The 24812-nt window shown below is 43.4% G+C and overlaps 1 protein-coding gene across 4 annotated transcripts in view; it reads right to left on the reverse strand.

Annotated features, from left to right (window-relative positions):
* The window catches only part of PLCB1 (phospholipase C beta 1), a 657432-nt gene that overhangs the window by 205966 nt on the left and 426654 nt on the right, over positions 1-24812 (reverse strand). For all 4 annotated transcript variants that reach the window (XM_038396759.2, XM_038396758.2, XM_043512118.1 and 1 more), the window contains 3 exons: positions 16359-16438; positions 11581-11634; positions 10513-10588 (listed from right to left, as the gene is read on the reverse strand). In XM_038396759.2, coding sequence (XP_038252687.1) covers positions 10513-10588; positions 11581-11634; positions 16359-16438 — 210 coding nt within the window. The remainder of the gene's footprint in view (positions 1-10512; positions 10589-11580; positions 11635-16358; positions 16439-24812) is intronic.

Genomic DNA, 24812 nt, shown 5'->3' on the forward strand with positions numbered 1-24812 from the left:
TAAATGTGGCTGCGGGGCTGAAGGGCAAGTTTGGATCTTTGAGGGACTGGGATGTTTTCTTCATCTCCTTCACAAAAGCCTCCACTTTTCAACACTCCACTCTTATAGCATCTGTGTGATGGCCCCCATTCTTGGGATTTGAACAGTTGTAGGCCTCAGATGCTCGAAAGTGCAGAGGAAGTGTGTAAGCCACCACTCAGGATGTGTGAGTCTTTGTCTGTCCCCAGTACACAGAGGATGTAAGTCTGTTACAAATACGAGTTAGCCTGAAGCTTTAGCACAAGCTGTAGAGACTCCTACTTTTAGTTCTGCAGATCTCTAGTTGAATCCCTGCTGTCAGCCAAGATGGAGGTCATTACATAGCAACAGGCCCACATTCTCTGTGGACTGGGCACAGAGGGGGACACACTGACCAGTGGGTTAAATCTCCTTCTGTTATATTTGTCACTAGTTATCTTCCCCAGTTATCCATTTCACTCTTCTCAGTGGTGAGGTTCCTTCCTACATACTACCAGGAGTTGGTGCACAGGCATGCAACAGCGTGCACAGCATTTTGATCAGAACACATGTCCAACCAGAATGTGGCTTTGGACAAACAGTGCCAGAGTCATACTTTAGTTGGAATCAGGGCAGATGGAAAGTGAAGTAGAATCGGAATATACAAAAATCTATTAAAACAATCAAACCCACTGCTGAAATGGAGGCTAATCCTCACCAAGTTCATATTCAGTGCAGCTGGGATGGAAGTGTGGGGGTGAAACATGGCTACAAGGGAACTGTCCATCTCCCCTAATCCCAGGGGTGACCAGCGGCCAAACCAGCCCCCCCAACATAAGCTGGAGCAGCCACCTGGCTGCTCAAAATTATGCTGGCTGGAACAGTCCAACAGTCCCATAGGTACCTGAGATAGCTAGAGCATGGAACACTCCAGCCTCACCCAGCCACAGGAATACCCAGCTGCCCCTTTAGAAGCTGGAGTGATAAAAAAGTGACTTGAATTGGGACAAAGATCTGTCCCCACAGCTCTGGGTGTAACCTTGTTGACATGCACAAATCCCCAATGCATTGTGGGGACACGTGCACAAGGACAATCTTTTTCGCTCCCAAATTCGGTGATCGTTTCAAGGGCATGTTAATAAGTATTCGCCTCCCCAGCATGATGGTGGTGCACTGGTGCACTACTGAGTCACAGTGAAGAGAATCTAGTGATCACCCAACACAGCTTCCCACGCCACCCAGAGTTCTGCCTCCAATCAAAGAACTGACCCAAACTAAACCTGTTTAGCTGGTGAGACTGAATGAGATCATACCCTGAAGTGGAATTGCTGGCTGTATGTGATGCCTGCTTGCAGAGTGTAAAACTTTCTCGACAGCTTTTTTGGGTTTCTTTTTTTTCTGGATTAAAAAAATCAGTTGTTTTTCACTGTTGGGTACAAAATTTGCTGTATATTTGGCATTCAATACTATTTTGCTATTAAGGTCCTCTGTTAATTTCAGGCACTGATAATTTATGATTTGTCTTCACTTGCTTTTGCAGCACCTGTATCATTCCCCTATTAATTTAACAGCACAATAGCTATTCAGATGATAGGATTCAATAGCCAGTTATTTTATTTTTGAGTGAATATGTACATTCATGGCCCGTTTTTCGTGCTAAATGGAGTGTAGAATACATTCTCCATGGCCAAGATTTTCAAAAACAAGCGCCTAAAGTAAAGCTATAAACTTTGTATTTGAAGCATGGTCGGTTTGCCGAAGGGCTGAGCACTTTTCAGCTCCCGCTGACTTCAAGAAGCCTGGTTGAGATTTTAAAAAATGCCTAGGGGAGTTGGATGCCCAACTTCCAGTTGGACACCTAATTCCCTCAAGCACTTTTGAAAAATTCACTCCCCTGACTTCAATATTCGCTGCTGGATACTCAAAAATGTGGAAAATCAGGCCACAAGCTCTTAAATTCATATTTAGGGACCTCAATAAGGACTCAGTCCTACAAGGTGCTGAGCACTCTGACCCAGCACCAACAAAGCACTTGCTTCGGTGCTTTACTTTAAGCACATGAATCATTGCATTGACTTTCATAGGACTACACATATGCTTCAAGTTAAGTACATGTTTAAAGAAAAGGAGTACTTGTGGCACCTTAGAGACTAACAAATTTATTAGAGCATAAGCTTTCGTGAGCTACAGCTCACTTCATCGGATGCATTTGGTGGAAAAAACAGAGGAGAGATTTATATACACACACACAGAGAACATGAAACAATGGGTTTATCATACACACTGTAAGGAGAGTGATCACTTAAGATAAGCCATTACCAGCAGCAGGGGGGGAAAGGAGGAAAACCTTTCATGGTGACAAGCAAGGTAGGCTAATTCCAGCAGTTAACAAGAATATCAGAGGAACAGTGGGGGGTGGGGTGGGAGGGAGAAATACTATGGGGAAATAGTAGAGTACCCAGAAGTCACCTACTACAGGACAGGCCCAACAAAGAAAACAACAGAACGCCACTAGCCATCACCTTCAGCCCCCAACTAAAACCTCTCCAACGCATCATCAAGGATCTACAACCTATCCTGAAGGACGACCCATCACTCTCACAGATCTTGGGAGACAGACCAGTCCTTGCTTACAGACAGCCTCCCAATCTGAAGCAAATACTCACCAGCAACCACACACCACACAACAGAACCACTAACCCAGGAACAAGAAAAGGAGTACTTGTGGCACCTTAGAGACTAACAAATTTATTAGAGCATAAGCTTTCGTGAGCTACAGCTCACTTCATCGGATGCATTTGGTGGAAAAAACAGAGGAGAGATTTATATACACACACACAGAGAACATGAAACAATGGGTTTATCATACACACTGTAAGGAGAAAAAAGAAAAGGAGTACTTGTGGCACCTTAGAGACTAACAAATTTATTAGAGCATAAGCTTTCGTGAGCTACAGCTCACTTCATCGGATGCATAGGATACAGACTAACACGGCTGCTACTCTGAAAACTGTAAGGAGAGTGATCACTTAAGATAAGCCATCACCAACAGCAGGGGGGGGAAGGAGGAAAACCTTTCATGGTGACAAGCAGGTAGGCTAATTCCAGCAGTTAACAAGAATATCAGAGGAACAGTGGGGGGTGGGGTGGGAGGGAGAAATACCATGGGGAAATAGTTTTACTTTGTGTAATGACTCATCCATTCCCAGTCTCTATTCAAGCCTAAGTTAATTGTATCCAGTTTGCAAATTAATTCCAATTCAGCAGTCTCTCCTTGGAGTCTGTTTTTGAAGCTTTTTTGTTGAAGTATAGCCACTCTTAGGTCTGTGATCGAGTGACCAGAGAGATTGAAGTGTTCTCCAACTGGTTTTTGAATGTTATAATTTTTGACGTCTGATTGGTGTCCATTCATTCTTTTACGTAGAGACTGTCCAGTTTGGCCAATGTACATGGCAGAGGGGCATTGCTGGCACATGATGGCATATATCACATTGGTAGATGCGCAGGTGAACGAGCCTCTGATAGTGTGGCTGATGTGATTAGGCCCTGTGATGGTGTCCCCTGAATAGATATGTGGACAGAGTTGGCAACGGGCTTTGTTGCAAGGATAGGTTCCTGGGTTAGTGGTTCTGTTGTGTGGTGTGTGGTTGCTGGTGAGTATTTGCTTCAGATTGGGGGGCTGTCTGTAAGCAAGGACTGGTCTGTCTCCCAAGATCTGAGAGAGCGATGGCTCGTCCTTCAGGATAGGTTGTAGATCCTTGATGATGCGTTGGAGGGGTTTTAGTTGGGGGCTGAAGGTGATGGCTAGTGGCGTTCTGTTGTTTTCTTTGTTGGGCCTGTCCTGTAGTAGGTGACTTCTGGGTACTCTTCTGGCTCTGTCAATCTGTTTCTTCACTTCAGCAGGTGGGTACTGTAGTTGTAGGAAGGCATGATAGAGATCTTGTAGGTGTTTGTCTCTGTCTGAGGGGTTGGAGCAAATGCGGTTATATCGTAGCGCTTGGCTGTAGACAATGGATCGAGTGGTATGATCTGGATGAAAGCTAGAGGCATGTAGGTAGGAATAGCGGTCAGTAGGTTTCCGATATAGGGTGGTGTTTATGTGACCATCGCTTATTAGCACCGTAGTGTCCAGGAAGTGGATCTCTTGTGTGGACTGGTCCAGCCTGAGGTTGATGGTGGGATGGAAATTGTTGAAATCATGGTGGAATTCCTCAAGAGCTTCTTTTCCATGGGTCCAGATGATGAAGATGTCATCAATGTAGCGCAAGTAGAGTAGGGGCACTAGGGAACGAGAGCTGAGGAAGCGTTGTTCTAAGTCAGCCATAAAAATGTTGGCATACTGTGGGGCCATGCGGGTACCCATCGCAGTGCCGCTGATTTGAAGGTATACATTGTCACCAAATGTGAAATAGTTATGGGTCAGGACAAAGTCACAAAGTTCTGCCACCAGGTTAGCCATGACAGTATCGGGGATACTGTTCCTGACGGCTTGTAGTCCAACATTCCACACAAAGATGGACAAGTACTCCTTTTCTTTTTGCGAATACAGACTAACACGGCTGCTACTCTGAAACCTGTACATGTTTAAGTGATTTGCAGACTCGGGGTGAGAGTGCTCAGCCCCTTGCAGGATCAAGTCCTTATTTCGGTGCCTATGTATGAATTGAAAAGCTTAATTTTAGGCTTTTAGGGAGAGATACCCCTTTCTATTATTCTTTCACAGCAGCATAAAGGGACTGTTAAATCTCTGTTCCAGCTGGAGGAGAATTCCCAGGAACTAAGTAAGATAGCTCCACATTGCCTTGGAAGGCCTCCTCCACAAGCCGCAGCATTAGGGGCATGTCAGGGGCAGGGGCTGGGCCTGTAGTCGACACAGCTACAGGAGTTCTGTGCAAAGATGTCACCTGTAGGCAGCTCAGCTCAGACCACAATAACTTTGGGGGGGAGGCATAGCTCAGTGGTTTGAGCACTGGCCTGCTAAACCCAGGGTTGTGAGTTCAATCCTTGAGGGGGCTTTATGGGGATCTGGGGAAAAAATTGGGGATTGGTCCTGGTTTGAGCAGGGGGCTAGACTAAGGTCCCTTCCAACCCTATGATTCTATGAACTTTTAGGCAGTCTCCTAAGGCGGAGGCTATGACTACACTACATTATGTTGGCAGTGAATAAAGCTCAGGGGTGTGAATAAAGCACCTCCCTCATCAACAAAAGCACTTGTGTGGACAGCGCTATGTTGGCAGGAGAGCTTTTCCCACTGACATAGCTGCTGCCACTCCTGGGGGCTGGAGTAGTAAAGCTGATGGAAGAGCTCTCTCCCGTTGGCAATGCTACAGGGCTTGCGTTGGTGCAGCTGCACTGCTGTAAGCTCTCCAGTGTAGCCATAGCCTAAGTTACATGCCAGAGGCCATATCAGCTCCTGAAACAACCTAGAATCAGGATGGTGCAAAAGTGGCTTAAACCAACCTAAGCCCCTTTCCCCCCAGCGCTGCAGGGTTTTTTTTGCTGTGCCTTAGGGGCTTTTACAGTTCCTTAGAAGTGCAGCACAAAATCACACTCTCACTTTGGAAAAATCTCAGCCCATGAGTCCTACGCTTCTCTAATGTATATCGTAAATATCCTTTCTATGCAGCTTGGAGAGACATCTTTCTTTGGAGGTTTAGAAAATATATACTAACACACTCATCCAATGTTCTGGGTGTCCCGTCAACCTTTGTAAAAAATATATTAAATAAACAAATTCCACTTTTCCAAGGAGGATTGCATGCTATTCACACCCCTCAGTGAGAGACGGTATCCTGTATTAGTTTCAACTTTACACTGTTCTAGTCTAAACTTTATGTCTAGAGGACACAAGATGGGTGAAAATATCACAGAAATTGGAAGCTGAGAGTCCAGAATTCTGCTTGTTTAAATAAATAGGAACACAAGTGAAAGAGCAAAAGTCAAAACAGTCGAATTTCCCTTTAACTCCGTGGGATTTTCTCTTTCCTGGAGGATTTGGTCATGGAACAGTGTTTCTTTTAAAAGATTTTATTTCCAGGATAATCAACTGAGTTTTCCTTATTGCATGTAACACATCATTTTTTGTCCTGAACAAAAAGATCTACCTTATACTATGAATAATTTTCCAACTAGTGTCCTGGCAAAAAATAAACAGCAATCTCTAGATAAAATTGACTATTGACTTAAATAAACAACAGAAAGAGCTTGTGGTTTCCTTATGTTTCTTTCAATGAGAGTTAAGAAATCATTTTTATCCTTATTACCACTCAGTAAACGGATACATTAAATCAAATGAGTTAAAAAAGCATGCCTCGGTGATTCTTGAATATCTCATCTTAAATGCTAAGTGCACTGCCAATTAAATGAAAAGCAATCCTGGAAACAAACCTCAAACATATTTCTTTTTTTAAGAAACAAATGAGAAGGTAGAAAACTAATCACACATCTGCTGTGTGTGGTAAAGTATACGGTGCATTATTTTCACAATCAGTTTAGATTTCCATAATCTTTACATACGTTTTGCAAATATTTACATAAATTGCTTGCAAAAAGCTCCCAAAGCCTCTTTCCATCTCTTTAGATCCATTTTCCCCTAGTTTTCTGAAATATCTGAGGGTCTGATTGAACCAGGGGGAGATGGGATTGGCTTGTGGAGTTTTGCCCTGTTGCTGTTCTGTGGCACCAGATTTGCCCTTCCTGCAGGAATCAGCTTTGGAACCAGGTCCCAAACACAGTCTGGGTGCTCACAAGAAGTCTGGGCCTTCTGCAGGCCAGCTCTGTGCTTCTGCAGCAGATCTGTCTCCATTGAAGTTAGGTTGCTAGAGACTACCTTGGTGGCAGCTGTTCCTGGCATCCCTCTGTTAAAGTGGGGTCTCTTCAACAGTGAAGAGACTACAGGCTTACCTTCACTGGAGAGTGAGCTGGAGTTATCCACACCTGAGTTAACTCCTCTTGAGTTATCCTAGCTCAAATGAGAACAAATCACACAGCAAACACCACTGGAGATGCACAAAGTGTTTGGATCTGCAGCACAGAATGAGTGCATTTACACCTGGGTGGGAAATCGTTTCCCCGTCCTTTGAGAGTTACTGAGATTTTTGGATTTTTTCCTCCACTCCGAAACGGGATGAAAAATTAAAATCTCAAAAATTTCCATCAACTGATCATCTAAAAAATTGAAAGGCTTTGATCATTTCAAAATGTTTCATTGAGATTTTGACTTTTTAAACAAAATAACACTTTTAGTATACATTAACTAACATTTTGAATAAATTAAAAACCTAAACTTTTCATTCTGAAAACATCAAAATGGGATGTTTCAGAGTAGCAGCCGTGTTAGTCTGTATTCGCAAAAAGAAAAGGAGTACTTGTGGCACCTTAGAGACTAACAAATTTATTAGAGCATAAGCTTTCGAGAGCTACAGCTCACTTCATCGGATGCATTTGGTGGAAAAAACAGAGGAGAGATTTATATACACACACACAGAGAACATGAAACAATGGGTTTATCATACACACTGTAAGGAGAGTGATCGCTTAAGATGAGCTCAGGTTTCAGAGTAGCAGCCGTGTTAGTCTGTATTCGCAAAAAGAAAAGGAGTACTTGTGGCACCTTAGAGACTAACAAATTTATTAGAGCATAAGCTTTCGTGAGCTGCATCCGATGAAGTGAGCTGTAGCTCACGAAAGCTTATGCTCTAATAAATTTGTTAGTCTCTAAGGTGCCACAAGTACTCCTTTTCTTTTTAAGATGAGCTATTACCAGCAGGAAGGGGATGGGGGAGGAAGAAAACCTTTTGTGGTGATAATCAAGGTGGGCCATTTCCAGCAGTTAACAAGAACGTCTGAGGAACAGTGGGGGGTGGCATGGGGGGGAGAAATAACATGGGGAAATAGTTTTACTTTGTGTAATGACCCATCCACTCCCAGTCTCTATTCAAGCCTAAGTTAATTGTATCCAGGTTGAAAATTAATTCCAATTCAGCAGTCTCTCCTTGGATTCTGTTTTTGAAGTTTTTTTGTTGAAGGATAGCCACTCTCAGGTCTGTAATCGAGTGACCGGAGAGACTGAAGTGTTCTCTAACTGGTTTTTGAATGTTATAATTCTTGACATCTGATTTGTGTCCATTTATTCTTTTATGTAGAGACTGTCCAGTTTGACCAATGTACATGGCAGAGGGCACATGATGGCATATATCACATTGGTAGATGTGCAAGTGAACGAGCCTCTGATGGTGTGGCTGATGTGATTAGGCCCTATGATGGTGTCCCCTGAATAGATATGTGGACAGAATTGGCAACTGGCTTTGTTGCAAGAATAGGCTCCTGGGTTAGTGGTTCTGTTGTGTGGTGTGTGGTTGCTGGTGAGTATTTGCTTCAGGTTGGGGGGGCTGTCTGTAAGCAAGGACTGGCCTGTCTCCCAAGATCTGTGATGGGTCGTCCTTCAGGATAGGTTGTAGATCCTTAATGATGCGTTGGAGAGGTTTTAGTTGGGGGCTGAAGGTGATGGCTAGTGGCGTTCTGTTATTTTCTTTGTTAGGCCTGTCCTGGAGTAGGTGACTTCTGGGTACTCTTCTGGCTCTGTCAATCTGTTTCTTCACTTCAGCAGGTGGGTATTGTAGTTGTAGGAATGCATGATAGAGAGCTTGTAGGTGTTTGTCTCTGTCTGAGGGGTTGGAGCAAATGCGGTTATATCGTAGAGCTTGGCTATAGACAATGGATCGTGTGGTATGATCTGGATGAAAGCTAGAGGCATGTAGGTAGGAATAGCGGTCAGTAGGTTTCCGATATAGGGTGGTGTTTATGTGACCATCGCTTATTAGCACCGTAGTGTCCAGGAAGTGGATCTCTTGTGTGGACTGGTCCAGCCTGAGGTTGATGGTGGGATGGAAATTGTTGAAATCATGGTGGAATTCCTCAAGGGCTTCTTTTCCATGGGTCCAGATGATGAAGATGTCATCAATGTAGCGCAAGTAGAGTAGGGGCACTAGGAGATGAGAGCTGAGGAAGCGTTGTTCTAAGTCGGCCATAAAAATGTTGGCATACTGTGGGGCCATGCGGGTACCCATCGCAGTGCCGCTGACTTGAAGGTATACATTGTCCCCAAATGTGAAATAGTTATGGGTGAGGACAAAGTCACAAAGTTCAGCCACCAGGTTAGCCGTGACATTATCGGGGATACTGTTCCTGATGCCCGTCTGCCATGTACATTGGTCAAACTGGACAGTCTCTACGTAAAAGAATGAATGGACACAAATCAGATGTCAAGAATTATACCATTCAAAAACCAGTTGGAGAACACTTCAATCTCTCTGGTCACTCGATTACAGACCTAAGAGTGGCTATCCTTCAACTAAAAAGCTTCAAAAACAGACTCCAAGGAGAGACTGCTGAATTGGAATTAATTTGCAAACTGGATACAATTAACTTAGGCTTGAATAGAGACTGGGAATGGATGAGTCATTACACAAAGTAAAACTATTTCCCCATGTTATTTCTCCCCCCCACCCCACCCCACCCCCCACTGTTCCTCAGATATTCTTGTTAACTGCTGGAAATAGCCTACCTTGCTTGTCACCATGAAAGGTTTTCCTCCTTCCCCCCCCGCTGCTGGTGATGGCTGATCTTAAGTGATCACTCTCCTTACAGTGTGTATGATAAACCCATTGTTTCATGTTCTCTGTGTGTGTATATCAATCTCCCCTTTGTTTTTTCCACCAAATACATCCGATGAAGTGAGCTGTAGCTCACAAAAGCTTACGCTCTAATAAATTTGTTAGTTTCTAAGGTGCCACAAGTACTCCTTTTCTTTTTTCAAAATGGGATGTTCACATTGCTTTTTCAAACTGTTTTCAAATTGGGAGATTTGTCCATATCAACCCTTTCTTGTGAACAGCTTCGGTTTTAACACATTGCTTTCTGACATAACAATGCTTTGTCAGAAAATTCCCAACTAGCTCTAGCTGTATTAGCAGTGCAGAATGATTGTATTAGCAGAGCAGAGTAGCTGTGTCCCTACTAGCTAAGTGTTTGCTGTACTCAGGATTTTACCCATGTTCCCAGACTCGCTAGCTCAAGTTTAAAGCACTACTTAACTTGACCTAGAGACTTTAGTGCGTGGGCGGGAGTCATGTTCTGTGCAATGCTCCAATTATACCTTGAGCTAACACTGCAGTGAAAATGAGTCCTGAAAGTCTGTAATAGAGTCAGTGACTGTGTTATAGTCTCATGGCATCTCCACAGTGTATGGCACACAATCCTGTACCCTTCCTTCCAGCTCACTTACATTCCTTCAGTTCCCTTCCCAACTCCTCAGCAAAGATACTCAGACTTGCAGAGAGCCATCTCTGGAATCCAGGGGTATCTTCTGTGCAGGAGAGGAAGAGCCACTGGCTGAGGGCCTGTTCGTTGGGCAGATCTCAAGGGGCATGATCAGCCTCTGAGAAAACACTGCTGGAATCAGCTCTGAATTGGCAACACTTCAGAGCAGGCCAAGAAAATATCTGAATGCTTACCCTGGCAGATGGAAGGCTACAAGCTTCTAATGCAGTCTCTACTCGCTTTCTGTCAGCGGAAAACAAGCGGTATATGCTGCAAAATGGAAATAAACAAGCAGAGATTTGTTAAAAGGCACATCATACTTTTCTGTATTATATGGATACAAGCTGTGTGCATGGCTAACGGACTGCACAGCAAAGTGACTTTCTGGGAAAACTTGTGCATTCATCCTTTGTTTCATAGCTAGATCTTGAAAACAGAAACACTTTCACAAAAAAAGAAAAAGAAATCAAATATTCCAATCAGATAAACACTTAACATTGAAGGCTGGGAGTTGATGGGGAAAGTAGTCATAGAAGAGACAGAAAGGGCACTGAAAGGGGAGATCAGTTCCTTTCACCTCTAGGTCACTGGTTCAAATCCAGCCCAGAATAGTAGTTGTCAACACTTATTACCATTTGTTGGGTGCTTAGTGGCATATATTAAATTATTTGGGTGATGTCAGCCCATTTCTCAGCATTCCCACCAAAAAAGCCATCATCACAATGGGTATCTAGCATAGTTATAATGGCTCCCCATACCTATAGCATTTGAGCACATCATAATCTTTAATATATTATCATCACAACAACATTGAGGTAGGGAAGTGCTATTATCCCCATTTTATAGATGGGGAACTGAGGTGCAGACAGTCTAGGTGACTTGCTTAAAATCACGCAGGCAATCTAAGATGAAGAAAGGACTTGAACCTAGGTCCCGAACCACTGAACCATCCTTCCCTTTTGGTATTTTAACCGGGTGGTCTTAGCATCAGATACAGAAGTGCAACATCCATAGACTTCACCCACAGCCCATGAAGACAGAGCGGGTTCCTGCCCCCCCAAAAGTGGTCTGGTTAGCTTAGGGTGGCGCACACTGATACAGCAGTGAGGAAGTAGCTTGCACTGCCAGCTGTGCTATATGCATGCTGCATGGATAAACAGATTTCAGTCAAAGGGGTGACAGTCCAGCACCATTCCAAAGATTAAAATCACACTCAAAAGTCTGAAAGATCCAATTTAAGAACAAAGGAGAGAAGAACTTACCTCTTCAGAGGAATACGTCCTTCTGGAGTGACTTGCAGCTTCAGTTTTGTGTAACTGTAGAGAAAAAAAACATGGGGAATGTTTTTTCTTTTTAAAAGCTTTTCAAAGACTCTTACATCTCAATCCTACAGTTTCTATCAGTCTGCGAGTTTTACTCGCTCATTTTGTACTGTCTGAAAATCTTGCAGGACATCATTAACAAACATCGCTGGTGAGTGAGAAACATCGCCTGTCTTAATATGGAGCAATGCAAAAATCAGCAGTACACATGAATACAAAACAAAACCCACAACACTGACATCGAAAAGCTCAGAATCAGAGGTTCTCTCTACATTGGAGCTGGAACATGTCATTCCCAGCTCGAGGAGATGTACCCATGCTAGCTCTGATCACGCTGGCGTGGTGTAGCTATGGTAGTAGACAGGGCTAGTCATCTTAAGTAGGTGTTTAGGATTTTAGATGGGATAATATTTGGGGTAGCTAGCCGCTGTGGCTACATTTAGCAAGCTAGCTCTGACCAAGCTGATATGGGTATGGTCTCCTCAATACAGCATCTAGATCCAGAGATGACATACTGTTAGATTAGGAATGGAATGGCCAAGGAGATCAGCTAAGATTCCTGCTAAGTGAGGGTTGCTCCCTACTGCTTTGTTGAGTCCATGTTTAAGTAATGGACCTTTCCATCACCTCCTTTGGAAAACTATTCTACAGCCTGATGGCTTTCTCTGCTAGGAAAATTTGCCTGATAGCCAGTCTAAATTTTCCTTTGCTTCATTGAATTTTGTTACTCCTAATTATAACCCCATTTAAGCACCCTAGAAATAATTCCTTCCTTGAGGCAAATTATGGCCCTGGTGCAGAGCTAGGAGGTACAACTTCTAGCTCACTGACACGCAGGGATACTGAGTAAGCAGCCTCATTCCTGAAGATGGTGCCGCCTGCTCCCTACGCTGTGCCAGTCCCTCTCCACGGGCTAGTAGGGGGCATGCTCTCCGCCGAGTGCAGGGATTGTAACTGTCCCTGGCCTGCGTGTGCCATTGTCCCTGGCCCACCCCACTGCAAACCTGTGGAAGAACTAGGGATAACATGGCCCTTGGTCTTCATATCACTAGTTAGATGAAAACAAGTCAAACCACAGCCAATTAAACATCCTGGGAGCAGTGAGAGTATGAAATCCCCTCTAGCCAACATAAGCCGGCTCAAAGACTCAGAAGCAATGCGCTAAAGAAGTCTGACTATCAGTCTGGCCACTTCACTCGTGTCAGCCTGAAAGCCTTGTGTGATGATCAAATGGGTTAAAGTCTCACTGGTACTGTTCTGGTGGACAAATCTATTCATTATCTACCAAAGGTGCCTACATATAGGCAACTAAGTGCACTATGTGGACTGACCTTTTAGAGTGTATTTATGTCCCAACCTTCACAGCTTTACCCATGCCATGCCCATTGGAACATCGGGATAAGAATACATTTCTTTTTTCCAAGCCATGCACATCCTCACTCACACAAACAGGGTCTAATCCAAAGCCTGAGGAAATCAATGGGAGTCATTCCATTGACTCTAGCGGGCATTAGATCAGACCTTCCTTGGGGCCTGCTCAGCTGAGTGAGGGCTACTTGCATAAGGATCTATCTACCGCATCAGCCCTTTGTCTGAAAATAGCAGAGCTTTTGGGGTAAGCTTTTTGGTTTAGGGTTTTTTGTTTGTTTTGTAACATAAAGAATATAATTAACATCCCCACCCACCCTCTTCTAGGTTTGGCATTTGCAAGATCAGAACATTAGCAGCACTGTCAAAAACAGAGCAAGTTCTAATACTCTAGCCTGTGTAATAACTGTGAGGTGTTTTCACAAATCCTTGCCTTTAGAGATATACCAAAGAGCCAGACTTCCTGTGCTACACAGTACTGCCAAACTCAAACGTTACAAGATCATGTGACTGGCTTAAAAATCACAAGCATTTTAAAAATATGCATACATTTGGGGTTCTTTTTCATTGCCTTCTGCTTTTGCAGCTTTAGGGGTCCTGAGTTCACTTTTACGAGCTTTTCTGTGAAACCAAGATAGCTAGAAACTTACATTTTAGTTAAATGAAAGCTGAGATTCTCAGCTGTGTTCTTTATGTAAAGCTTCAACTGTTGTGATGGTATCACAAGAATGAACAACCCTGGTGTTATAACAATTCTGACCAATCCTGATCGGGATTCCTTCCCCCAGGACTTCTCGGTATGTTTTATGGAACACCCAAGTACAGACCATTTTACCTTGCTCTATAGCCACAATTCTTCCCTCCTCGAAGGTCTGGATGTTATTCCTGCTCCATTACTGGCTAGAAGGGCTGCTGCTGAGAGATATTACCACCCTCAAAAGCTAAACATGCTACTTCAATAGCTTACTGCTGGCTCTGAGAATGATAGATCCAGGACTTGAAACCAATCCCAGGTCTCTATATCAGCCCTGGTTAAGCCTTTGCTATGTACTCCAGTAATAAAGGCAAAATTGTACTGCACAATTACAGTATAACAAAGACAACAGACATTTAAATCCTAGGTGCCTGTTTTGTACATCACAGTCTAACCCTATTTTTCCTCATGTGACCTGATCACAGGAAACCTGTTCAGTCATTTTATTAATACATCCTGGACATTATGAAGGTTTGGATGCCAAAGGGAGGAAAACGGAAAAAGTCTGTTGGACGTTGAGGGAATTGAGTCTATGTTCTTCTGTGGATGTGTGCGGTTTCGGGAAGAAAACAGGTAGGTGAATGGACTGGTTAATATGAAATGGGGAGACCACCTTTGGTAAAAATTTCAGGTATAAGCATAAAGAGACCTTATCCCTGTGGAATACTGTAAATGGCGGGTCTGCCAACATAGCTCCGAGTTCACCGACCTTCGTGAATGCCAAAAGAAATCTTGAATTGTTTCTTTCCAGGGCACTCAGCAGGGCAGATGCCACGGTGTCGTTATTAGACTCGCAGCTCATGAAATACTGCAAGATCAGCTGAATTGTATTCATAATGCTGATCACAAGACTGGAGAACAGTGCAGGATCCATGCTTTCAGGCAGAGATGGCAGGCACACAGTTTACAGGGGCTGTTCAAAAGTGGTACGAAATGAAGTCAGAAGCCCATGGAATGATAGGATCAAAAGAACTGCATAATGGGATAGTGGGCCTGCCCCCATGGTCAACTATGATCTATTCCCGTACCTCCCAGGGGAAGAAGGTGGTGAGTTGCCCTGTTGGACAGCTACCCATGAGGCAATGCTTTATCTGTCAATGCAAGAGCACCAATTGTGGATGTGCTCTGCTGACACAAGGAGCGTTGTGTGGCATGCACAACCAACATAATTAAAGCAATATATGACTGTCAATGTAACTTAAGTTGTCTTAACTCTGTAGTGTAGACAAGGCCTTACGGCTCAAACTTCTCAGGTAGACCTGGGAAAAGTTTGACACATATTGCACCCAGCTGCGATGTGAGATTCTCCCAGGCAGTAGAGGCAGTGTTGGTGGTTGTCGCTGACTGGGAAGGACTGCAGGAGGAGATGCAGAGTTTGAAAACCGGAGTTCTGGGCATAGTTCGGTACCTGAATGGAGCACGGGGGAAGGCCCCCCAAATTCTACTCTATTCTAAACTGGTAAACTACTAAAACTAGGAAAATAAGTAGAACTATTAAAGCTATGACTAAAACCGATAGACACATGTACAATTAAAAGTATTAGAGCTGCGCCAGAGATGAGGACCCTGGAGGTTCCAACCCAGACCATGAGGCAGTGAGAAGGAACTGAAGACGCAGTCAGTCCGTCCCGCCCTTTATCACCTCAGACGGAAGCATGAGGTGAGTCAGGGCACATGCACAGACCAACGGACACCACTTTCAAATTCTTCAACTCTGGGTGCATGATGTGCCCACAATGAAACCCACAATGGAATACAATAGGGACCATCTCTCAAAGAAGAATCAAGTGTCATGTTCTAAGCCCCACAAATAGCAACCATTTAGGTAAATGAATCAAGCGATGCTCTGGGGCAAGCTCTGGAAAACAGAGTGTCGCTTGCTTTATCCTGTTATAAAGAGAACTGCATTCAAAGTATGACGTTCTCACTTTGTCACTTAAACAAAACTATCTCCGTCTGTGCATTCATCATCCACGTGACACCTGGTAATCTTGAATTTATTTAACTATTTTTCTTTAATTTGCAAAATGCCTGCTATTTTTATGAACTTCTCATAAACACCCTCTATACTTTGTCCTACAACACTCAGAATCAATGTATTGTGTGCCAATGAATCTAGATGAACAGATTCACAGTTTCTCTGTGCTGAGTACCGAGACCCGAGGGATCAGCCGGAGGAAAATGGAAATCTTGTACTTCTCATTCTTTGACTAATAATAGATAGCACAGAAAAAAAACAGAGAAGTGGGTCAGTCTGAAATGAACCAACAATGTTCATTGTTTTTAACCCTGAGCAGCAGTGCCAAGACCTGACGTCACTCTCTGTGTGTATAGCAGGAAGAATGCAATGGCATTCAAAAGTATATTCCAGCCACATCTCCTAGGTAATAGTTTGTGAAAGGAATCATATTTCCCTGATATTTTTTTTTTTAGATATCAGTTTTTTGAACTCAGCGAGACAGGAAAATCCATGTTTACAGAACTGACAAGCCAACAAAGTATAAACAATAGATGGTAAGAAGGCTGACAAAAGAAAAAGGAAAATGACTCAGAACAAGGAGTAACACCCTTGGCAATAAATATTACTGCTACTTACGCTTTTTCCAGAAATGCATCCCTTGACATGTTGTGTGCCAGCAGGTTTGTTGCCAAACTGAAAACTTTGTCCGTCCATTCCTAGGGAGATATAAATTACAGTTGATGTAGCCCAGATGCAGCCTCTCAAAGGTGCTTGTTTAGACTTTTATTTTCATGACGGCAAATAGTTTCAACATGAGTATTATTAACAGAAAATGTTTCATAAAAGCCTGAACCATGCGTTTCCCAGCACAGCTTAAGTTCTAGACTAATGTACTGTCTTTTTCATTATGCATAAATCAAAACTTTGCTATAGATATTATCTTTAAAAAGGGTATTATTTGACACCTGTGTGTTTCAAAAGAGATTTCAAATATTGTCAGATAGGGCCTGATGCAAATCCCACTGCAGTCAATGGCAGTCTTTTCGCTGACTTCAATGGACTGTGAATCAGGCCCACAAAAAAATACCTATGACTATGTGATGGCCACCATCTTGGTGGATACATCACTACAAACTAATGATCTACAGGAAAGTAATATAGTTAGGCAACAATACTGCACTTCCCACTTAAGGTATATGGTCAAAACGTATATGTAAGTATAGATTTTGTATGGGCTACTATGCATTGACCTGAGAAATATGCAAAAGAAACCACAGCATCAGAGAAATACCGAAGTGGCTTGATTATTTGAATATCCTGGGGGAGAGGAGAGGGGAATGAATGTTCAGTTAATCAGTTTTCAGTAAGAATACTTTTACTGCAATTAACTGATGTTGACAGACAGGATTTTGTTTTGCATAGACACAGGCATGTGGATACTGTGGATTCAGTCAGATTAATAGTTCCATCGAAGTCACAATCATGTGGTTAATTAAAATTTCGCATGCTCTGGTGATGCGTGCTGCTGGTTGCATTGAATCCATCACCGCACATGGAATATTTTCTTCCTTTCTCCAACACTATTGACAGCTCTGCTAATCCCCCGTCATTCAAGTTGGCAGTTGGAGGGTTATATTTGATACCCCCTTTCCTTTTCTTCCCGCAACCAGGATCTTGCCCAATCTTGTTGTTTTTATAACATTTCCAGAATCTACCCCTTTTGTCTCTGCTTCTAAAACATTCATTCATACCATAATTTTCCCTTTCACCCAGACTACTGTTACCTCCTCTTCTCCAAGCTGCCTTCTTGAGTCTATCCAACTTTCAACAGCGAAATAATATTCCTCTCTTGCCATTCTGAATGTGTCAAGATTAATAATGGCAAAGTATTCTGATACCATACCTTTGTACATGAGTCTCTAGTCAAACAGCCCCAAAGTTGATTCTGGTTCTCAGGTCACTCCAAGTTCAGCATGAGGGAGCCTCAAGAGCTCAGATCTTGTACAGTCGCAAGGCAGAGTAGTCCTCTGCAGCTGAGCCAACAACTTTCTCCCCATGACTGAGTTTTCTGGCATACCCAACAGTGACAGCAGACACCTGGGCTAGATCTCAGAGAGAGACTTCTAGCCCTGCTGGTCACAAACTTGTTCTGGATTTACATACTCATTGCTGAGAGATTTTGGACCTCCATCTCCCAGGACAGATTGTGTTGCATTGTTTTTCTTGACCATAACCTTGTAAGGTCTAACCTTAAGACACAAGGGATGTGAGAACAACAGAAGAACAGGGCCTCTAGCATCATTACTTTCCTGTGACTATGTTTTCACCAGAAGCATATTAAAGATAGCATTTTATTTCATCCTGACGTCTCAATTTTCCAGTCTCAGAATAGCCACATTTTGTAAACTTTGCTTTGTTTAAGCATGAATAACAACAACATTTAAAAACGTTCTTTGTGACACTAACTGCTGCAAAGTTTAACAGCAGCATAAAATGTTATTTTAGCAGCTTAAGATACACTTTCTTTTAAGAAAACCTGGTGGGCTCTGTTTTGGTCAGACAGAACTATATCACTTCAAATGCATCCCAAGAACTGAGCGTGGACAGGCTGTTACTGAATTTTATTGCAAGCATTTTTATATGCAGTTATCCTTGTCAAGATATTTTCCCTCCCTAACCTCTCTATGACACTTGCAAGAGAAGCAACACTCGAGCCAAGTAATCTAACGCCTACCCTCAGATTGAGCAATAACTGACCCTGTCAAATATCTGTGTGAAGCAATGAGTGAGAAATAATACTTGATCACTTCCCCTCACTTTCAAGGGTATACATTTAAATCCCCAAACACTCCAGCCAGTAAAGCCAAGATCAGGAAAGTTGTCAAACATCACATCATCCTTCCTGTCATGAAATGATGGCACTGAGCAAAGATCCAAAGCTAACTGAAACCAATGGGGGTCTTTCTATTGACTTCTGTTTCGACTACGAAACAAGCAGTGTCCTCTTGTTTTAGCTACCGAATGGACATCCACTCTCTTTGGTTAGCAGTATTGTATACAGTCAATACTGAGATCTGGAATTATGATGCATCATATAATTAAGGCCCTTTATTTTCATGTGTTTTTAGTTTAAAAATTCCTGGAAATGTACCAGTGTTTAATACAAAAAATTAAAAACAGGTGAAAATCAGTGCAAAAAAATCCACTTTGCAATTTCTGGGTAAATATTACTCTCTTCTCTTGTGTTTTTTTTTTTAACTTAAAAAAACCAACACTTATGCTCTCAAATGTAGTTAGACACGGGTTTTCATTTTTGAACCATTTTAGCATGAAAAGTAGTTCACTAACTTTTATTTACTTTGAATGCTGCTAACTATCCAAGCTATCTGTCAAGCTGCTACTGTGTACGTGCATGGGATTGATAACATGTACACCAGTGCTCAAATCATTCCAGTACTTCTAACTTGGCTCCCTACTCCAGAAGGAGAGATGGCAGCTCATTAACCTGGCACAGGTTATCGAGCCGTCATCTCCCTTTCTGGAGCAGGGAGCCAGGTCCAGGGAGTTCTGGCACTTCCAAAATTCAGGTAGAAATTGGTTAAAAAACACCCAAATAATGCCTTTTGTAAAGCCTGGGAAATTTTCAGTAAAAAAAAAGGTAAAGACTGAAAACCAAGGTATTACATATAACACATCGTGATAGTCCACATTACTAGCAGCATAGATTCCACAAGGCAAGCCATGCTGAGACTTCATCTATGGGATGAATAGCTATTATATATAGAAAGAAAACAGCTGGTATTTTACTGTGGGAAGATTACAACAGACTCAGAATCATGGTTGCTTACCATGGGGTTGTAACTATGAACACTTACCCCATACATAATGCAAAAGGAAATGATAAATCTGGCGATTTTGAAGTAAGGTTTTGCTAGTGCCAACAAACTCCTCTCCCAAGTTGGAAGCCTCTGAGCTATGGTATTTTTTAAAAGCAGAAAAATGGAGCCTTGCAACAAATTTTAATTTCAAGCAAACTGCTTCCATCATAATAAAAGAGCCATATGTTCCTGCTCTCCTTTTGGCTTTGTTCTGTTACCATCATTCATATTTATATCATTCCTATTAACTTTACTAACAAATCAGGTAGCTGTTATGTACTCTAGTCAGTAAGGAGCAAACAATGTATAGTATATTTTGAGAGCTCTTACTCAATGAACACATTTCTTTCATCTATTACATAAATCGGAATATATAGCTAGAGGCATTTATCTCAGTATGAGAGATGAGAGCTATTTTTCATGGCAAAAGATAGTACCTAAGTGCTACACATTTTTGAAAACATTTAATTCAAATCAGAACTGAATAAGCGTGAAGACAACGTTTTTTGCATGTTTGTTTTTGGCTCAAAATTACCATCTGAAGTTGTTGAAGTCACATGTTTCAGCATCCTCTGGTATGAAACTTTTCATTTTATTTTTTTTAAAGCATGACTCTGTACTGATTATTTATTATTTATTTTACTGCTTATTTTAACAGAAAAAGAAATTTGGAAGAATAAGGAAGTATACTGAAAAACATATCACAGAACATATGGTATCTGGGCACATGCTGTAGATAAATCACTTAAGGCTTATCTACTAGGGGACATTAAGGAAGGTTAATAGAAATTAATTTTAACATGGATTAGATAAACAGCATTAAACCCCCATGTAGACACTTTTATTCTGAATTAAAGTGGCCTTAATTTGATTTCTTCATTTAATGCACTTACACACCTTTATTTAATACAGATTAACCTTCCTGAGTGTCCCCATGTAGACAAATGAGGGACTGTCCCTCATTTATGGAGGAAATGACAAACTGTTAGCTAAAGGCCTGATCCAAAGCCCAATCAAATCTAGTGGAGTTTTAACACTGACTGTACTGGACTTTGGATCAGCCCTCTATGACCTTTCCCTAAGTCATCTTAAATGGGACTGAACAATCAGTAGATGAATAGCAGTGCAGACTATGAAACACAAGGAGCTGTGTAGACCAAAGCCACATATAGAGCATTTTCAGAAATGTTATTGAATCTGCAACTCCAAGACGAACCACGGTTACCTATCAAGGGCAGGATTCTCCAAGGAACAGCCTAAGCCAGATCTACACCACACACTTACTTCTGTATAACTACATCTCTCTGGAGTGTGAAGAATCCGCATCCAAGAACCACATATGCTATATCGACCATAACCCCCATATAAACAGCGCTATGTTGGTGGGAGACCTTCTCCCACCAACACAGCTACCGCCTCTCACTGAGGTGGAGTAACTAAACCAAGAGAAGAGCTCTCCCTTCATCTTAGAGCGTCTTCGGTTATGTCTACACTACAAAGTTAAGTTGATTTAAGTTACGTTGATGATCCTCCACTGCTGTAATTAAACTGCTCGTGCACGTCCACACAACACTCCTTGTGACAGCAGAGCATGTCCAGAGTTGGGGCTCTTACATTGATAGAGCAGTGCACCGTGGGTAGCTATCCCACTGTGCAATTCACCACCATCTGCTGCTGGGTGCTCTGGGAAGTGACTGCAGGGCATCATGGGGGTGGGCTCAACGTCCCATGATGCAGTTTCCTTCGTCGCATCATTCCATAGGCTTCTTACTATTGTTTGCACTGCTTTTCAACAGCCCATGTAAACTGTGCGCCCACCATCTCTGCCTGAAAGCATAGATCCTGCACTGCTCTCCAGTCTTGTGATGAGCATTATGAACACAACTTGGCTGATCTTGCAGTATTTCATGGGCTGCGAATCTGATGACACCATGATGTCTGCTCTGCTGTGTGGCATGGAAAGAAACTATTCAAGATTTCTATTGGCATTCATGGAGCAGCTGCACATGGCGGACTATTGATACCAGGCTCAGGAAACAAGCACTGAGTGGTGGGATCGCATTGTGATGCAGGTATGGGATGATGAGCAGCGGCTGCAGAACTTTTGGATGTGCAAAGCCATCTTCCTGGAACTGTGTGTGGAGCTTGCCTCTGCCCTCTGGCACAAGGACACCAAAATGAAAGCTGCCTCACCGTGGAGAAGTAAATGGTGATTGCTGTGTGGAAGTTGGGAACTCCAGACTGTTACCGATCAGTTACGCATCAGTTTGGAGTTGGGAAGTTCACCATGGGGGTTGCAGTGAGGCAAGTGTGCAGGACCATTAATTGACTCCGTTACGAAGGACTGTGACTCTGGGCAATGTGCGAGAAATAGTGGATAGCTTTGCAGTAATGGATTCCCTATCTGCAGTGGGGCGATAGATGGCACACATACCCCATTTTGGCCCCAGACCACCTTGCTATAGAGTACATCAAGAGAAAGGGCTACTTTTTTATGGTATTGCAAGAGCTGGTGGATTACCGGGGTCATTTCACTGACATCAACGTGGGGTGGTCAGGGAAGGTACATGATGCATGCATCTTCAGGAACACTGGCCCATATAGAAAACTGCAAGCAGAGACTTTCTTTCCAGACCAGAAGATTGTGCTTGGGAATGTGGAATTGCCAACTGTGATCTCGGGAGACCCAGTCTACCCCTTGCTCCCGTGGCTCATGAAGCCTTACACCGGAAACCTTGACAGCAGCAAGGAGCACTTCAACAACATGCTCAGCAGGTGCAGAATGACTGTTGAATGTTCTTTGGAAGATTAAAGGTTATTGGCGCTGCCTTTTTAGCAGGTTAGACCTCAATCAGGAAAATATTCCCATGGTCATAGCAGCCTGCTGTTCACTGCATAACATTTATGAAAGTAAGGGAGAAAAGTTTCCTCAAGGGAAGAACCTTGAGGTGGATTGGCTGGCAGTTGCTTTTGAGCAGCCAGATAGCAGGGCTGTTAGAACAGCGGGGGTGGGGGGCAAAAGGGGCTATTTGAATCAGGGCGGGTTTGAAGGAGCATTTTGACAATAACAATATGTCTTTCTATAATGCACTGAGTCAGGCATTGCATTCTTGCACTGTAGTAGGACCCTTGTAATGATTACTATGTGTGCATGAAGTTTACTCTGTAAATGCTCTGATTGCCACTGTGTATGAATTTCAGCAGCAACCATCATGTGTAGGAGACCAATAACGATTCATTTTCTTTCCATAAGTACATTTTTATTCAACAACTATACAAACATTTCTATTACCTACAAGGGACATGACAACGAAGAGCATTTTTTACAGTGCTCTCACAGATGGGCATATGTCCAGCTGTCATTGTGAAATATATCCCTAGGGGTGCAGTGCATGGGGTACTGTGGCGGCGCAGGAACATATGAGAAATGTGTGTGGGGAGTTTGAGGAAGGGCATGGAAGGCAATTCTGAATGGGCTGCAGGAGGAGGTGAGCATGGATATGTTCCACCTGCAGTGCAATCAGTGACCTCAGCATTTCCATTTGGTTCTTGAGCAGCTGTATCATCTGCTCCTGCCCATTTCCTCTCCTGGCTATCCAGTCTTAGTTTTTCATTGATATCCTCTCTCCAAGCTCTCTGCTTACTATCAGTAGCATCAGACAATTTTAGCACCTCCCTGAACATGTTTTCCTTACTCCTCCTGGTTCGTCTCCTTATCAGACGGAGCCGCTTAGCTGGTGTGCAGGAGAAGACTTTCATGGCCATATCTGCAGAAGCTAAAGAAATGATAGACAGAGGCACTATTGTGAGTGCAATCACAGTCCCGATTCATACAAGTAACATACGCCACTTTCTCACATTCTCTTGGCAATCACACAGCACAGCAAGAACCCTAACCATGGTGCGCTGGGCATAAGGTGGAGGAGGTAAGATGGGACAAAGTATGAGCAGGTCTCAGAGGGTGATCATTACAAGCTATTCTGAATACAGGCACTGTTTTCCACAGGTGGGGGTGATACAAGCTGGTATCTCGCTCCTGAGGGTCACCGAGGATGCAAGGGTGCAACTCCTGCATGCATGTGGCTGCAGACTTGGTCCGTATGCTGCTTGCCTGTGTGCTGTTTTGGTGCTGCAGATGTAATTGCTGATAGGTGCAGCAAAGTTTCCTACCACGCGGGGAAGGGACAAGGCAGCCCTCCCAAGGAACCTTTGGCAGAGGATTGCAGAGTACCTCCACTAAAGTTTCGTAGAGGTTAGTATGGAGGATTCCCAGGACATCCCAGTGTGCATCAACAAACTTTTCTGCAGGGTCCCCTCTGTCTAGCTACATAGGGAAATGAGAGGCAGATGCATACAGTGCTACTGTAGTTATTTCTATCTGTCTTCCACCCTGGAAGAAACCCTTAGCTGTACCTCATTTCTCCCTGCAGTATCAAATCATAATGAGTACTTATTGGAGCTCCCATCTACTGTATCAGGCACACCAGAGCTGGAATGCTGGGACTGGCTAGACACCTCTGGAGCTGAAAACAGGTCCTGGCTTGCCAAGTCACCAGATGACCTGGTCGCCTGTCCCCCATCCTCCTCCAACTCCACTTCCTTGTCCATCACTTCGTCCTTGGGGTTGACTCTGCTGGCCACTGCCGCCAGCCCCCCTGGAGTATCCAAGGGGCTCTTGGTGGTGGAGGTGGGGTTGCTGCCAAGGATGGCGTGCAGCTCCTTTTAGAGGCAGCATGTCTTTGGTGACACACCACAATGATTGGCCTCCCTTGCCTTCTGGTATGCCTGCCTCAGCTTCTTGATCTTAGCACGGCACTGCTGCATGTCCCGCTCATACCCCTTCAGCTCCATGCCATGAGCAATCTGCCTGTAGATATCAAACTTCCTATGGCTGGAACGGAGCTGCGACTGCACAGACTCCTCTCCCCACAGACCCAGCGGATCTAACAACTCCAGTGTACTCCAGGATGGAGAGCGTTTGCTGCGTGGAGTCGCCATGGACAGCTAGGAAGATGCTATGTGGGCCGTCCATGCCGAGCAAACAGGAAGAGGAATTTCAAAAATTTCCCGGGCTTTAAAGGAGGAGGGGAGCATGCCTGGGTACCTGTGAACTGGCAGCCAGAACGGTCATGATGGACATTGTGAGACACCTCCTAGAGGCCAATTAAGGTGACATAAGCAATGCAGGGTCTACGCTGACACTGCGTCGCTC

The sequence above is a fragment of the Dermochelys coriacea genome, chromosome 3 (genome assembly GCF_009764565.3).
Source record: "Dermochelys coriacea isolate rDerCor1 chromosome 3, rDerCor1.pri.v4, whole genome shotgun sequence".
Lineage (NCBI taxonomy): Eukaryota > Metazoa > Chordata > Testudines > Dermochelyidae > Dermochelys > Dermochelys coriacea.